Raw genomic sequence first — 16,065 nt, 5'->3', positions numbered from 1 at the left:
GCTCCTCCCATTCACGCCCGTATCTAAACTAGAAAAAAACAACAACAAATAACTACCAGTTTCTCCAAAATACAAATGGTAGTTTGAAATTGTCACAACACACATTTCTCCTTCTAGCTATCATCATTAGGCCTGCCGGTCCATAGTGAAGATGGCTTCCAGCTCAATAACCGTCAATCCGACTTCATCAACAGTTGCATCTCTGTTGCCAAAACTTCACGATGCGGATCCAGATTATAGATTCATGTCATTGAATGATCTTTTCCAGGTGTTGGAGAGTGGAAAACCGGATTTCCTTCACCACGATTACAATACAGCGGCAAAGACTGTGGATGGTATTATCAGAACGTTGGATGATCAAAATGGAGAGGTACAAAATTTGGCCATTAAATGGTTAGTCTGCCAACATCCCTCGATCTAAGTGGAACTCAATTGACTTGAAATAGCCTTGCTCCCCTTGTTGCAAAGTTACCCAGCAGTATAATCGCTCCGTTGATTGAGAGACTTTCGACATTAACAACTGAACATTCGGTTGACAACTCAATACCTGCTATGGCTCTGCGAACGGTTGTCATCACTTTACCAAGACCGATCAGTGTGTCACCCCCTCCAAAGGATGTGCTCGCAAGCATATTCTGCTATTAGCAGAGTTTTGATCCCAAGATTAGTCGGACGTATCGTTGCTCAAAAAACCAAAACAAGAGCCAGAACCTTCCAATCCCCCACCAGGAATGCTTGATCCTTCCACAAATACCGAAATTGACTCGGATGCTGTGATGTTTGATAGAAGTTGCAAGATGCTTCGGCCCTCTTTGCAGCACACAGAAGTCGAAGCACTACAAAGTTTGTTAGTGTCGGTATCTTAGAGACCGAGAGAGCTTAGTTCTGTCGTCAAGAAGCGGGCTGTTGTTGAGTGTCTCTACTTGCTATGTATTTGAGGATTCCGATCTCAGTGGCTTTGTATCTCATATCATCGAGTGTCTTCGTAATCCGCACCTGACCCCTGTACAACGACGTTTATACATTACCATTCTCGGATCGATGGCTCGATCCATACCCTTGAGGTTTGGACCTTACTTGAAAACTCTTGCGCCATTCGTGCTTTCTGCGCTGAGCGAGCAAGAACTTCAAGATCAGCTTGAGAACTCCGCGGAAGATGGTGAAAGTAACCCTGAGATGGACGATTGTGAGGGAATCTGCACTCGTGGCACTGGACGGCTTTCTAGCATCTTGTGGTGCAAGAATGCGAATTCATACAGAGAAACGATCTCAGCAGCAGTCTCAGATTTTGAAGTATGATCCAAATTATAACGACGACGATGACGACGAAATGGAGGAACTCAATCTGATGAAGATGACATGGCCGATTTTGACGATGACGATGATTTTGAGGCAGACGCTGGATTTGACGACGATGATGACGACGCAAGTTGGAAGGTTCGAAGATGTGCTGCGAAAACTCTGTATACCTTGATCTCAACTAGAGGTAGTGGTGACCTACTCGAGGATGGAACTCTATACGCCCAAGTGGCTCCAACTCTTATTCAAAGGTTCAATGAACGAGAAGAGAATGTTCGACTTGAAGTTATTGCTACCATGGCATGTCTAATTGGGAAAACTGGGGAGGGTGTCCTAGTCAACTTTTCGCCAGATGAGTCTTTAAGCCATGCAAATCAAGCGCCCCCAAGTCGAAAGCGCAGAAGAGAGAGTGCTGGGTCAGCCACTTTTGATACTAAATCTTTTATTTCAAGATCTGCTGGTCTGACATCACCAACCATTGAGCCGCTCCCTGCTTCAGGTCCCCGAACAGACCTGGCAAGATTGACCCCTGTGATTGTAAAGACTGTTGTGAGATTACTGAAGACAAGCCCCATTCCAACGAAGCAAGCTCTCATCAATCTTTTGGATGGAATGGTTTCAGTTCAGGTGGGAGGCTCTCAGAATACTTTGGCTCAGCTTTGTGGATCCTATCATAGATTCTATCAAAACATCGGGAGGTTTCATCGTCTACCGCAACTACTAGTGGCGGTGCTGCCTCGGCCACTGCACATACTCTGCGAATTGCTGCTCTCAAGTTATTGGGTTAATGTTGCACAAACTCATTCTTCGAGCGTTTTACAGCCACACCTACCTAAAATCATTCCATGTGTAGCATCAGCTGTACATGATAGGTTTTTACAAGATTCTGGTGAGGCTGTCGGTACAGCGAACAACTCGTAAAGGCTTTGACACCTCCGAGAGCGAAGCCGGCGAAGTCCAACTCAGCAAGAGATATATTTGAAATTATATCAAGTTATAGTCGATCGCGTATCCGCTACCGATGCAGATGTTGAAAGTTCGTCAACGTGCTATACATGCTCTAGGTATTATGCTTGCTGCACAGCAAGTCCCGAGGGCTTATCACTTCTCTCAGAAACTAACCGAAGTTCTGCTCTCACTCTGCTCAGTGATAGACTAAAGAATGAAACCACTCGCCTCGCTGCTGTAAGAGCTATTGATACTATTGCTGTCGGTTCAATTGAGGTTGGTCCAACCACTAAAGGCCAACTGCAGCCACCATGGATTCGAGATGTTTCTCTAGAGCTTGCAGCACAACTCCGAAAGGCCAACAGATCGCTTCGCGGTGCAAGTCTTGGAGCCCTTAAGAATCTCATCGTTTCTCCGGCAGCCAGAAATTCCCTCGACGCTCCGACTGTTCAAGGCCTTATTGACGCGCTTCTTCCGCTTTTAACCACAGTTGATCTTCACCTTCTAGGTCCGGCGCTTTTAGTACTGGCTACTTTGGTAATGATGAAGCAAGCTTGTTGTTACTGACAGTTAAACCTTGCTCTTTGCGGCTTATTGACTTCATCATTAAGTGGCGCTGTACTTGACGCTGTCCTTCTTTTGGTAGCCAATATCGGCAAACAAGGAGTTGGCCAACCTTTGATGTCTGGTTTATTAAGATATGTTAGTACTCGCGGAGACTCTACAGTCGTAGGAAAAGCTATTGGCACGCTTTTGGTATTTGGAGGATCCTCAGTCGGAGTCTCACTTGACAATTTCTTAAGCGAAGTACAAAATCCCTCCTCGGATGAAGCTAGACAATGCTTAGCCTTGGCTGTTCTCGGAGAAGCTGGATTACAGTTGGGTGCAAAATCGCCATTGAATCCATCAACCTTCACAGCTCATTCAATCCTCTTATGGACAAAGTTCCTCTTGCTGCAGCAATCGCATTAGGACGCGCAGGAGCTGGAGACACATCTTTGTATCTTCCAGAGATATTAAAAATGATTAAAGGTGGAGATGAATTTTTACTTCTACATTCTATCAAGGAAATACTTCAGCAAGCTGGCAACAACCCCACTGCCATCACCCAGCACACTACTACTCTCTGGGAAAGATGACTTGCCGCTTCGCAAGCTGAGGACAACAAGGCTGTTGGCGCAGAGTGCATTGGTCGTTTGACAATGATTGATCCTAAGGCATTCATGCCACAATTGAAGGTTTGTTGCGATTGGAAAGATGTGAATTTGCATCCGCTAATGATTTTAACAGGGCTATCTCTCCGATCCAAATGCTTCAATTCGAGCTATGGTTATTCAAGCAATCCGTTATACCTTATCTGCTAGTTATGACTCACTTGATTCAGTGCTGAAGGTCCTGTTGATTGATATGCTGAAGGTCATGCTGACTGATACTGAGTTGGAGAACCGTCGGTTGGCACTGACTACATTGAACGCTGCTGCGCACAACAAAGCAGATCTCATCAACCCCAATCTCAACCAGTTACTTCCATTTGTTATGAGTGAATCAGTAATAAAGGAAGAGTTGATTCATGAGGTAATGATGGGACCTTTCAAACACAAGGTTGATGATGGTCTAGAGGTCCGAAAGGTAAGACACTGCTTATAACTTCTGTGATACATCGCTAATATAGGTTGTAGAGTGCATATGAAACGTTATATGCTCTTATGGAGACCGCATTCTCACGTATAAACATTCTTGATTTTTACGATCGTATTATCGCCGGTTTGAAAGATGAGCACGACATCCGATCTCTTTGCAATCTGATGTTGAATAAGTTGGTCATCCTGGATCCTGATGAGACAGCTCGACGCCTCGACGCGATTGCAGATTGCTTCCGCGTTACTCTGTCGGTCAAATTGAAGGAATCAGCCGTCAAGCAAGAAATCGAGAAACAGGATGATGCAGCCAAGAGTACCCTCCGCTCAACGCTGAATCTGCATGCTCGGATTCCATCAGCGAGCACAGGCATGGGTGCGCAAAGCAGCCAACATCAGACATGGAGAACCTATTTTGAATGGGTAGAGAAGGATTTCGAAGCGCAGTTGAAAACACTGAGAGAAGAGAAAAAAGATTAAATTCTGTTTGGCGGAGCGGAGGAGATGTAAATTTGACTAATAATGCTGATGACATGAATGACGATGAAGACGAATGTGATGAAGATAGCGACGAATGATATTGGCATTGTTACGTATATGGTTTTACAAAAGTAAAGAGGCTTGCATACATGATTTGCAATGCATACAAAGTGAGCGAACATGAAGCAAAGGCGGTCGATTTTAAATAGTGGAGTTCAGTATGAATCCGTTCTCAAGCTAGATAGCTACTTACGAATCATTTACATTCTCAAATGACGTGCTATACATGTGTTAGATATTGTGAGTAGACTGTTAGGGAATCAAAAGAAACCATCACCCAAGGCAGAAATGAGAGGAGTTCTATCTTTCATTTCCGCTAAAAAGCCACCCAGCTATTGCTGTAATCTACAAAGAAAGGGTTTTAAATTTACATGTGTAACATTGAATAAACGAACTCCTTTCTCGCTATTCAAATATACAATAAAAGATCCATTTCTTCATAATCTTCCTTTCTTTCCCATCCCATTTTTCCACCTTTCCCTTTCGTTTTCATTGGACGTTCATTTTGTACGATGCGGTTGCATTGTATTTTCTCCCTTCCGTTTCATACACGTTATACGTCATCCCATTCGAGCCCTTCTCTGCTGTTTTAATGCATTATATGATTTACTTGATGATTCTGGTAACCAATCCAGTGGCGACGGTTCGTCCTCCCTCACGAATGTTGAAACGCTGACCAACGTCCAAAGCGCAAGGCTTCTCAATCTCACATTGCATCTCGACATTGTCACCTGGCATGACCATCTTGGAATCGGCGTCTTCAGTTCCGTCGGGGAAGTGGAGAGCAGCAGCTTCATCAGCAGTTCTGATGAAGATTTGTGGGCGGTAGTTTTGGTGGAAACCAGTGTGGCGTCCTCCTTCTTCCTTGGTGAGAACGTACATGGAGACGAGGAATTTGGTGTGGGCCTTGGTGTGTCCTGGAGCGGAAATGACCATTCCACGTCGGACATCTTCACGCTTGATACCACGGAGCAAAAGACCGGAGTTGTCTCCTGCACGAGATTCGTCGCAGGACTTCTTGAAAGTCTCGATATCGGTGACCTTAGTCTTGATGACTTGGTCTCCCTTTCCAACAATCTCGACTTCGGAATCCTTCTTGAGGACACCACGCTCGACACGACCAGAGGCAACAGTTCCACGACCTGGGATGGAGAAAACATCCTCAACGGACATGAGGAAAGGCTTGTCGAGGTCACGTTGTGGGGTTGGGATCCAAGTATCAACTGCGTTCATCAACTCATCGATCTTCTCGGTTCCAATTTCTGGTCTGCGGCCCTCGAGTGCGCAAAGGGCGGATCCAAGAATGATAGGTGTCTCTTCTCCTTCGAATCCGTATGTGCTAAGGAGATCACGCATCTCCATCTCGACCAACTCCAACATCTCAGGGTCCTCAAGAGCATCGACCTTGTTGACGAAAACGACAATCTTTTGAACACCGACTTGACGGGCAAGCAAAAGATGCTCACGGGTTTGAGGCATTTGTCCGTCAGAAGCAGCAACGACAATTACAGCTCCGTCCATGTTGGCAGCTCCAGTAATCATGTTCTTGATGTAATCTGCGTGACCGGGACAGTCGACGTGGGAGTAGTGGCGGGCTTCAGTGGCATATTCGATATGGGCAGTCGAGATGGTGATACCACGCTTTCGCTCTTCGGGAGCCTTGTCAATGGCACCGTATTCGAGGAAATTGGCCATTCCCTCTCTCTCGCTTGCCCTCTTGGTAATAGCGGCAGTCAATGTAGTCTATACAATCATGATCCAATTAGCATTTATTTGCCTCTGCGGGGCTTTCGAGATTGATATGATGTACCTTTCCGTGATCGACGTGACCAATTGTACCTGTAGAAAAATTAGCAAACGCCCAGTGGCATATATATAGAGACAGAAAACCATACCAATATTAACATGCGGCTTCGAGCGCTCGAAAGCGGGTAAGCATATGAGCGAGCAGCATTGATCACAGCAGCTCCATTTGTCTTCTCAAAGCATGCTGCAAAGGTACTGACAGCATTAACCCTGACGCAGCGCAGATCGTGCTGTCTGGAAGAAAGGAGTAATTGATCTCGCAAAACCCGGGCCTGCATTTTGAATGTGAGATTAGAGGAAAGAAAGAAAAAAAAGAGTGTTTTGGATGGGATTTACAGACACTGGTGCCACTGACAATATTTTGGTTCCATCTCGAAATATTTTTTTGGGCCATCTGAGGTCGCCGTAGTGGAGTATGAAGTTGGTCTGGTGCGAGGTTCTAAAATGACTTCAGGACTACGAAGTACAAACATGTTTGAACACAGCACCTAGTTAGAAGTTGTTCCTAATTTGAATAATATATACAATGGACGTTCGTTCTTCTTTCCTACCTCTTCCTTCCCTATTGCTTGATGATGGACAACCCCTCAACGACCTCAGTCCCTGAATACACACGTGACATTACATCAGGTTTCCACCAATTAAGAGATTCGGATTAGTGGTTGCAGATCCACTCCGCACATAGCTTTTCAATATCTGAATTGTTATTGAGATCGAAAGACACTGAGAATTCAAGTGTGCAAAAGTTATCCAGGCAGCTCTATAAAATAAAACGAAGAACGAGCCGTTCTTCAATCAGCATCTATATGCCTATCTCACCGAACTCCTAACTCCCGCTATGCTAATATATCAATATATGCTATCGTAAATCACAAGGCAATGTCAAACTCTTCTAACTCCCTCGCACCCAAAGATCAATTTGTGCAAAAGCTTCCCGGATACCACCCCATGCATCTAATCGCTCCAATTCTGCTGCCTCTACCTCGCTTGCTACACGAGCACTTGGTTGATATTCGTGCCATGGCCATTCATCAGCGGGACACTTTTCCCACTCCCCGTCAAGCAAATCTGATCCATTCCCTTTGAGTCTTGGAGCATCGGGAACTTTTCCCTCTCGAAAATACGCCCTGACTTTCTCAATGGTACATCTGGATTTCACAGCTATAGTGCAATGTTCCTTCGATTCTTGTTCAAAGAACCCCGCGTCCACGAATTTTGTGGCCATTTTTACTCCTGCGAATAATGGTGTAACGGGGTCTGCGCTGTTGCTAATATAAAGCAGTGGAAATGCAGTTATTGATTGGCTTCTGCCTGTGTGCTGGATGGTCATCCCATCGCATGGGGGGATCAATACTTTGGATATCATATCCAGAACATTGTATCATGAGCGACATCCATGCATCCGCAAATACTGATTGGGCTTCCATGTCTTCGAACATGCTCTCAATCTCAGAGTATGTGTGGTTGAGCTATAAAACAAGTTAGAACTTCAAAAGTAATTCGTGCAGTGATATGCTTACTGGTTACTTCTTGTCACTGCAAAGAAGACTCGTTGCGCATTCATTGAAATAACTCCAACTTTGGCAGGGAATGGTTACAAACGAGCCCGAGATCGTACGACGGATGTGTTGGAATAAAATCAAACCAATCTTCGCCGTTGCGTTCCAGGGCATCAAGCAATTCAGCGGCAGCTCGGAATCCGTACAGAGGAGCGTAGAGCATCAGGAAAATTTGATATTTGACGTCTGAATAGGTCACGAGAAAGGGTGCTAAGACGTCCTTTGAAATAACAGATATCGGGTTCTCTTTCAGTCTCTCCATAAAAGACTCGAACCTTTCCTCGATATCTGTTACTTTGTCGTTCTCCCTGTAGAATTGACACGCAGATTTCGCCTCGTGGCAGTATTTGAAAAAAGATGACCACACCTTGTCTGCATCTCGTTGACTCTCGAGCCACTGCAAAATTGAGAAGTCCGCATCGCTTATCACGGAATAACTTTTGAAGCAAAATGAGAAAAAGCGAGGTATAAAATTATATCGGGATCCCAAAAAGTACATGTTATAAAACATAAAAATGAAATTTGGAGATCAGGGATTAGGATCAGGTAGTAAAAAGAAAATGATTGTTGTGGACCGGTTGAACTTACAATAGGAGCAACATAATGATCAGCATCAACAACACCATCCAGGACAAGTCGGCCTACTCTATCCGGGAACATTGCTGCGAAGGTAGATCCCAAGAAGTGTCTAGAGAATTCAGTAATTATCACGAGATGGTGAAGATACATACCCGTAGCTGAAACCCCAATACACTAATTTACCCTTCGTTTTTAGACTTGCATCTTAGGGTTCATTTTCTGCTCTCTTTCATTAGGAAGATCAATATCGGTAATATCAGAGTATGGCGATTCTTTTTAATACTCGAGGTCCAATCATCCCACGCAATCTATGATACTAATCATATCTCTTGCAACACTTGGTGTTTCCCGTATGTCGGAAAATACTGCTTTGTCCACTCTAGAGAATCCTTTCTCCGCGCACAATTTTGCCATAGACTTTTGCACGTGCGTTAAGATGTCGCAATGCTGTGAACTCGTATTAGCCAGACTATTGCTTGGCCCGCGACGTGAAGAGTAGCATGTGGTAATCTCCTCGTGTCTGATCATCTCCACTCCATCATTATGTCCCTCCATACGAAGAAACAATCGGCTCGTGGGTGTCGTTGCTCCAATACCTCGAGGATCAAATCCAATCACATCTTGATCGCCACCAACAATGTTTTGAATCAATGATCCGGCTCCTAAACCAAACAATGTACCAGAACCTCCGGGGCCACCTGGATTCAAGAGTAACGGTGATTCAGAGAATTGATCTCCATTATGATTCCCAGGTATTAGAATTAACGCAATATGTACTTTAGGATTATCATCCGATTCATTAAGAGGTCGATGATAGTCCATAGGAACTGTGAGTCTTGGCACATTTGAACCTCGATCCAGGCTCGTCAAGCATGGATACCATTTAAGTTTTCACTCGGTATTATCTGTAAATATGTCAGACAACTGAGGGTCCATAAACCTGGAGCGAAAATTCTAAACCTCATCAAATTCAATAGTACTTGTTCCCATGGTTATCAGGTATTGGTTCCCCAGACTCAACTAAATCTGATATGACGAACCACGTCCACCAGACAAACAAAATGGTAGCAATAACGAGACCTGGCCATTTCGGGGAACCTCTAATAACCTTTACGTTCTCAACTCGTCTGATGGTTTTAGGAAGAAGACTTCTTCTTTCCTCCACCTTGGCATCATCAACATCGAAATCTTGAAGCGTCTTCATTGTAGAGTCCTATAAACTAGCTGGTTCATCGAAACGAGAACTCGCTAAAAAATCGAACACCAGTGAAAAGTCTGTGTGTCGTATTTGTAGATTTAGAAACGCAATAACTTCAAGAGCAGGCGCAAGATATGAACAAGAATGGTGGAAATGGAAGTAAAGGGGAAGTGTAGGTCTAAAGCGGTACAGTTCAAGCAGGCCGGGGGCTCGGGTGTAAGCGCATAGGTCTCATGAGGAATTACAAAGATCGAGCACGTAATAGATCGGATGAGTTGTGTCCAATCATAATCCTGGTGATGTTTCGTTTGTATCCATCAGCTGGCGCGTTTGATCTCCCTCCCTCGAGCGTAACAGAAGGTGGGACTGAATGGTACGTGCGCCGCAATTTCCACCAGGATCAGGTGATCCAAAGGTTGTGGAGGAAGGCGCTGAGTACCACAAGCGTTTATATATGCTAGAAACACTATCGACGACTTAACAAGCTTGGGTCATGTTTGATGCGCAACGAAATGCTCTGAAAATAACAAGACTCGAATCACCAGACTCACCAGTTTGAATAGCAAATAGAAAGAGCAAACTACCAACAATAATTGGTGGCCCAAGAATATAGGAAAAGCCAATTTTGTCGAAGGATTGGGTTTCGGCTGGAACGAAAGTAACGTTGACAATGAACTTGAATATCATTTACAGGAAAGCAAGAAGACCCTTCATATGCATACCTAGGCTGTAAACTCCAGCATTCCGGTTGCAGGCGTCGTTCTCAGTATGCGCATACCGCGCGAGTACGAACGGCAATGTCTCCCTCCAGATACATACCGACTTCAAGGCACATGGACAATTGAGATTTGGGAGATTTTGAAAGGCAGCGATACATCTGCATCGAAAAAGCTGAGAGTGACACGGCGTCCCTTAACTGCAACCGACGAACAATTTCCCATTGCCAAACTAATCGTGTAGCGAGCTTCTAGATAGTAATATAGCAAAGTTGTCTCTGCGATGGACACGCATAAACGAACAAAATGAAGCGCTTGTCGAATAGCACTGTGTGGTACCATTTACATGGATAACAAAGCCACACAAATATACAAACTAACGGCTCGAAGCTTGATAGTATACAAATAGATGACGGTTATATGGCACTGTTGCTCTGTGTTGCACTTCCAGCAAATGACGGAGCTTTTGCCTCCCGCCTTCAATTTGCATAAGGTCACCAGGCCAGTATCAAACCATTGGTTGTATCACCTTTACAATACAGACCCTTCCTTCGGAATATCCATGAACCACGGACTTGGGAATTCGCGTAATCAAGATAGGTGTGGAACACTCAGAATGTCCGCAACCTTTTGGTGACTTTGGTCTCGTGATACCCAAAATTTCGTCGTTGCCAGCCTGAAGCATTCATCCGAGCTCTATGCCCTTGTTTGAGAGGCTCAGACCCACTCCATATCATCGCTATCATACTGCAAAGTATAGAGTTGTGGCAGCATATGCGGACTTGCATGGACTTTTAGAACTGCAATCTCTCGCATTTGTAACACGAGAACGAACCTGAATCTACATCTCACACGCGTGTCATCCTTTCCAATCCCCCGAATGGTACTGGCATCATATGATATCAAGTCTACTATGTGCAAACGTAGATCTGTGTTTGTTTTCATGCAGTTGCAATGCAGTTTGCTAGAAATTGAAGGGTACCCGAGAAACCTTGTTTACGCCTGTACTTCCACGCACATCCGATATGGCACAACAGCAATAGAAGTAATCGCAAAATTGTATTCCATCAGAAGAATGTTCGACACGCCAGATATCGTCATTTCATGTCGGTGAGATCCATGTCTCTCAGGGCTAGCGCTAATCTGACTTGAAACTAGTCATAGCTTAGCGGATATCTATCCCTATCTTCATTCCCTCCACACTTCTTGTAATATACAACTTCATCTGTCAAGATGTATCATCACTGTGCAAGTTTTATAATTTATGATTGCGAGTCGTGCATATGAAAGGCTTACCATGTGACCTTTTGCGCTTCGTTGTTCTGCTTGGTTACAATCGTAACCAATTCACTAACAAGCTAGGAGGGTGAATTTCAGGGGTATTGTCCAACTCAGTCGGTTGCATCTTGATGTCCCTATTTTGATGTTTTTTCTATACTGCTACAAGACAGGTAAATTGTTTCTCCTTTTGGACCACTCGAAATGCATGAAAGACCTTGGACACCACGTTCTATGTCTGTGTCTCAATGCTTGATGAGCTCTTCATTTATCATGGTATGGCAGCTTGAAGTGAAAAACGTTGTTGCTACCGGTGTTCTACCCTTCTGATCTTACCACTCTAGTTTAGGGGTTTTGAAGTTCCCGATATCCCCTTTGAAAGGGGTACAATCAAGTGACAGCGGGTACCGCACGAGGAAGTTGCGAAGCCTTGTTATTCTACTGTACGCACAAGGAAGGCACGAGGTCTCGACATTTTCAAACACGGTTCGTTGACTCTACAGTTTACACTACAATCAATCAAGAACAAATGCACATAAAAACAGACCCAACTGCTCATCCTTCAACATCCTAAGTTGCTACCAACATCCAACACATAGAAATAATCAGAAAACATTATCACCCAAATGTCTCCTTCAGCTATCATCGACGAGACCAACTTCCTTCCAACTGTTGTTGACAATGCCAAGGCTGCTCCCCCTATCCCATGTCCACTGGCACCAGGAAAGGGAGAATTCCTTCTGTCGAGTACTACGATCATCTTGCTAGAACCTATGAGGGTGCTTTTTCCCACGACATCGGTCTCCGAGAATTCATTGAGAGAACCCTTCTGGAACTACCCCACAATGCAAAAGTTCTCGATGTTGGCTGTGGAACTGGCAAGCCTGTCTCATACACGATGGCAGCCCATGGTCATAATGTTCATGGTCTCGACCTATCCGGCGCCATGGTCGATCTATCCATGAAATGCGTTCCCACGGGCTCATTCACGCAGGCGCACATGTTGGATTATACCCCCCAATTCCAGAACAATACTCCTGACTTTGACGTCATCTTTACCATCTTCTCGCTCTTCTGCTTGTCTCGCGAAGATATGATGACAATGGCCTCAAAGATGTTCAATTGGTTGAAACCAAACGGACTCTTGTGTATCGGCACCATCTGCGCCGAAGACTTCAAAACAACACCTTCGATGTATGATGCGGATGGATTGTGCGCCACGAATGTTGAAATGACGTTCATGGGATCAAAGTGTTCTTCCATGACGGCATTCACAAAGCAGGGTTGGAAAAGCGTGATTGAGGCCGCTGGTTTTGAGATAATCCACACGAAGAGTGATTTATTTACGCCACGGCCAAGTGCAGATATTGCTTCCGATGATGAGATGCATTACTATATCATGGCAAGGAAGATGTAAGAGGGTTGGTCTTCTTAAGTTTAGTCTAGAGTGTATCAATTGAGCTTGCGCATCCACACTTATCTCTCATACTCCATTTTATAGTTACATTTCCACAAAACTGCATGCATGCACCGATCTACCTAGGTATGTTGTGTCAATCTAGATCCGAAAGTCATCAAATTCTACCAATTTATCCTCCCCCCGTCATTCACCGCCCAACATTCACTCTCAAAATTCCCACTCATTTCCCCTCATAAAACAAGTGGGTCCACCACCTCATCGTCGCTCAATCTCCAACCTCCCCCGCCCCTCAAAAAGAAAAACAAACCCCAAAAACCCAAGATAACCACCACCCAAAAAAACAGCAAAATGATGGGGTGGCCAGTCCCACCATCCCAGCTTCTCACGCGCGTGAGGCTGTGGCCAATACCCTGTTTAGCGCATTCAAGCCAGTCACTTCGACGACTTCCGAGCCACCAGAAGCCATCTCTATGCTAACTCCGCTAAACGAATACATATTGGTTGAAGATAATGCTGGGTATTTGGATATATGTATTGATAGCAAATGTGAGGAGGGGATATGAATGCGATACTAGGAGATTCATCGCGCCTATCGTCTTGATTGTAATCTTACTAAAGATTTCTGCAAGCTCGATTCTCCCGCCCATCGGCTGAAGGTGTTACAATTAAATATAGGATGCAGCATGTGCCAATTCAAATGATGTCTTTGAAACCCTATAACAATAAGCGCATCACAAGGAATAGATAGAATATGCGTATAAAATCAGAAATATTTGAAGTTGGGCTGTGTAGGTGTGGTGCAACGAGTATCTCGAAGTAGAAAAAATCGACTCTTAGTAGTAAAAGCAGACCTTAATCTCATCCGTACAATAGAAGCAAACGTCAGACAATCATTGTTATAATAGTTATGCCAGGAAAAGACCCAAACTAATTTTGCTGAATTGCGCAAAATGCCTCGAATTTCCACTTTCCCCATACCATTCCTCACTCCCATAGCCATAACCATTCCTGCAACCGGTTTATCGCTGTTATCTCAACATCTAGCATCTTCCCCAAGTCCAATTTCCAATCTCCCACCCTTGACTACCCTTCTTTTCAAGACAATCCTCTCCAAACCCAAAATTAGGTTGGTCATGATACTCATTCTCCACCACGAACAACTTAGTTTCCACACCACCCGTTTCCGTTCCTACTTTTTGCAAGTTGTCCGCGAAGGCTTTCACGTCGTCGACAAAGACTTCGTCTTCACCAGCTACGATTAGAATTGATGACACGGCGGTGGGAAGGCGTGACCACCATGATGAGGAAGCGTAGAGTGGTTCAATGTAGTTATCTGATGGAGCAGAAGCCTGATAATCACTTGACCACTTATGATTGATGAGTTTAGGTTAGCCGAGTAATAACGGAATTAATTGAACAGTGAGGTTGAGATTTGGTTAAAGAAATATGAAGGAAGTGCAATTGGAAAACGGAAACTTACAATTTTGATAGCGGAGGGATGAATTACATCTTTATATTCATTCCTCTCGTAGGATTTAGAGCTGGTGGCAAATGTAACCCAAGGTGCTAAGAGCACAGCTCCATCCAGTGGTTCCGAGAGGTGAACTCGAGGAATGCTTTCATTTGGGTGGCCATGCATGATGTGAGACAGCAGAGCGAGGACGAGATTTGCGCCTGCGGAGTCGCCGGCTAGGATTATAGAGGATGGAGCGTAGCTGGAAGAATGGAGATGTGACAGTTAGTCTTGGGAGCTTGTGATAATGTGACTTGAGCTTTTCCAATAATCTGGACTACAATTCATTTAAGATTCTAGCTTTAAGATTCTGAAAATACTATCATCGATATACAGATTCATCATTTCAAATCAATTTGATAATCAAAACGATTTCAATGCTTAAAGGGGATTGAATATTCCTAAAGCTTTGGTTTTTGGGATGCAGTCCGGACTATTGGACACCCACTTTCAGAAAATTAAAAGGTAAACTTACTTCAAAGTTTGAACGACATGATTCAGCAACGCGGCAGCTTGTTCCAATTGCCGAGGATAGACCCTACTCGGGAAAGATCTATATGCAATCATCAGTATTCACATATCAATACTCAAATTACATGCAGATATAAGATAAAATAGCATACCATAAGATAGGAACAATACCGCCAAACTCTTTCCCTCTTTCTCCGCACCATCCACAAGCCTAAACATATATTCGACGGCGTCGGGGCTTGCAGGAAGTGCAAACCCACCCCCTAATAGACACAAACAATTCAGACCTTGTACGCGATACAATGAGAGGAACTTTGGACGAACCATGGAAATTAAGAATTATTTTCTTCGCTCCTTTTTTGCCTATCCAGTGCGCCTGCGTTCCATCCTCCAAAGTCTCGCTCAAGGGCTCTACATCCCGCTGCTTGCAGACGGTTTGATATGCATGATCGGTGTTTGGATTGACATATCTTATTAATTAGCATTTGATGCCAAGCTTCTACCTTCGCTATTCATTATGGCAACTCGATAGCGAATTGGAATAAAGGCCATTGAAGAACTAAACACAAGATATTCCAGTGAACACCTCAAGCAAGTCCGCAATTTCCCCAGCCAGTTTCAAAGACAACTTACAAAATTTGCCTAGGACTCATTCTCCTACACATGGTCCTAACAGCTGTAAGAAGGACATATCTCTTATAACTTCCCCTCTTCGCATTTCTCGTACGCCATATACCGGTCAGAAGACTAAAGAATGTGTTTCCTACTATTTCGGGTTTCTCTAATTAGTCCAAGTTTGCAATGATTTGGTACATAAGAAAGGAAGCATTGGAGAAAATGAAGGGGTTGCATACAGATACTCGTGTATGCTAGCACAACATCCAGTTTCTCGGCAATAGATAAAGTATCAGCCAAATTTTTCTGCGAAATAGTCGAGGAGGACATTTTGAGATAAACTTTGTTGGGTTTTTGAGAGACAAGATTAATGAGTTGAGAAGAAACGAAACAAGATTTGTTCAAGAAAGACCAGCGATGAGCTAAACAACTCTTCAGCTGAACCCCCCCGCATCGATATGCAACATCACCAGGATCGATCCTACT

At 44.2% G+C, this 16,065-nt stretch overlaps 7 protein-coding genes across 7 annotated transcripts; 4 read left to right on the top strand and 3 right to left on the bottom strand.

Moving 5' to 3' along the window:
- Window positions 1–151: 151 nt before the first annotated feature.
- On the top strand, window positions 152–645 carry EAF02_010491 (uncharacterized protein; the record flags this gene model as incomplete). Its single annotated transcript, XM_038906539.1, has 2 exons — window positions 152–393; window positions 447–645. 2 exons carry the CDS (start codon window positions 152–154, stop codon window positions 643–645), a joined length of 441 nt encoding a protein of 146 aa, XP_038753803.1.
- Window positions 646–1,359: 714 nt separating this feature from the next.
- Window positions 1,360–3,219, top strand: EAF02_010490 (uncharacterized protein; the record flags this gene model as incomplete). Its single annotated transcript, XM_038906538.1, has 3 exons — window positions 1,360–2,200; window positions 2,300–2,769; window positions 2,818–3,219. 3 exons carry the CDS (start codon window positions 1,360–1,362, stop codon window positions 3,217–3,219), a joined length of 1,713 nt encoding a protein of 570 aa, XP_038753802.1.
- Window positions 3,220–3,449: 230 nt separating this feature from the next.
- Window positions 3,450–4,622, top strand: EAF02_010489 (uncharacterized protein; the record flags this gene model as incomplete). The annotated part of the gene is made up of 3 exons (XM_038906537.1): window positions 3,450–3,485; window positions 3,538–3,876; window positions 3,927–4,622. 3 exons carry the CDS (start codon window positions 3,450–3,452, stop codon window positions 4,362–4,364), a joined length of 813 nt encoding a protein of 270 aa, XP_038753801.1. The 3' UTR covers window positions 4,365–4,622.
- Window positions 4,623–5,030: 408 nt separating this feature from the next.
- EAF02_010488 (uncharacterized protein) lies at window positions 5,031–6,508 on the bottom strand (the record flags this gene model as incomplete). Its single annotated transcript, XM_038906536.1, has 4 exons — window positions 5,031–6,167; window positions 6,235–6,263; window positions 6,320–6,335; window positions 6,386–6,508. The coding sequence occupies 4 exons, from the start codon at window positions 6,506–6,508 to the stop codon at window positions 5,031–5,033; spliced, it is 1,305 nt and encodes a 434-aa protein (XP_038753800.1).
- A 614-nt stretch (window positions 6,509–7,122) lies between these two features.
- On the bottom strand, window positions 7,123–8,449 carry EAF02_010487 (uncharacterized protein; the record flags this gene model as incomplete). The annotated part of the gene is made up of 5 exons (XM_038906535.1): window positions 7,123–7,498; window positions 7,643–7,699; window positions 7,751–7,766; window positions 7,829–8,186; window positions 8,378–8,449. 5 exons carry the CDS (start codon window positions 8,447–8,449, stop codon window positions 7,123–7,125), a joined length of 879 nt encoding a protein of 292 aa, XP_038753799.1.
- Window positions 8,450–12,266: 3,817 nt separating this feature from the next.
- On the top strand, window positions 12,267–12,977 carry EAF02_010486 (uncharacterized protein; the record flags this gene model as incomplete). The annotated part of the gene is made up of 1 exon (XM_038906534.1): window positions 12,267–12,977. The coding sequence occupies one exon, from the start codon at window positions 12,267–12,269 to the stop codon at window positions 12,975–12,977; it is 711 nt and encodes a 236-aa protein (XP_038753798.1).
- Window positions 12,978–14,020: 1,043 nt separating this feature from the next.
- EAF02_010485 (uncharacterized protein) lies at window positions 14,021–15,909 on the bottom strand (the record flags this gene model as incomplete). The annotated part of the gene is made up of 6 exons (XM_038906533.1): window positions 14,021–14,347; window positions 14,461–14,669; window positions 15,117–15,227; window positions 15,289–15,434; window positions 15,598–15,730; window positions 15,819–15,909. 6 exons carry the CDS (start codon window positions 15,907–15,909, stop codon window positions 14,021–14,023), a joined length of 1,017 nt encoding a protein of 338 aa, XP_038753797.1.
- Between the last annotated feature and the right edge of the window lie 156 nt (window positions 15,910–16,065).

The sequence above is a fragment of the Botrytis sinoallii genome (genome assembly GCF_014898435.1).
Source record: "Botrytis sinoallii strain Bc 23 chromosome Unknown BSIN_025, whole genome shotgun sequence".
NCBI lineage: Eukaryota > Fungi > Ascomycota > Leotiomycetes > Helotiales > Sclerotiniaceae > Botrytis > Botrytis sinoallii.
Note: the sequence above shows the minus strand (reverse complement) of the source record. Positions and strands in the feature narration are given on the sequence as shown.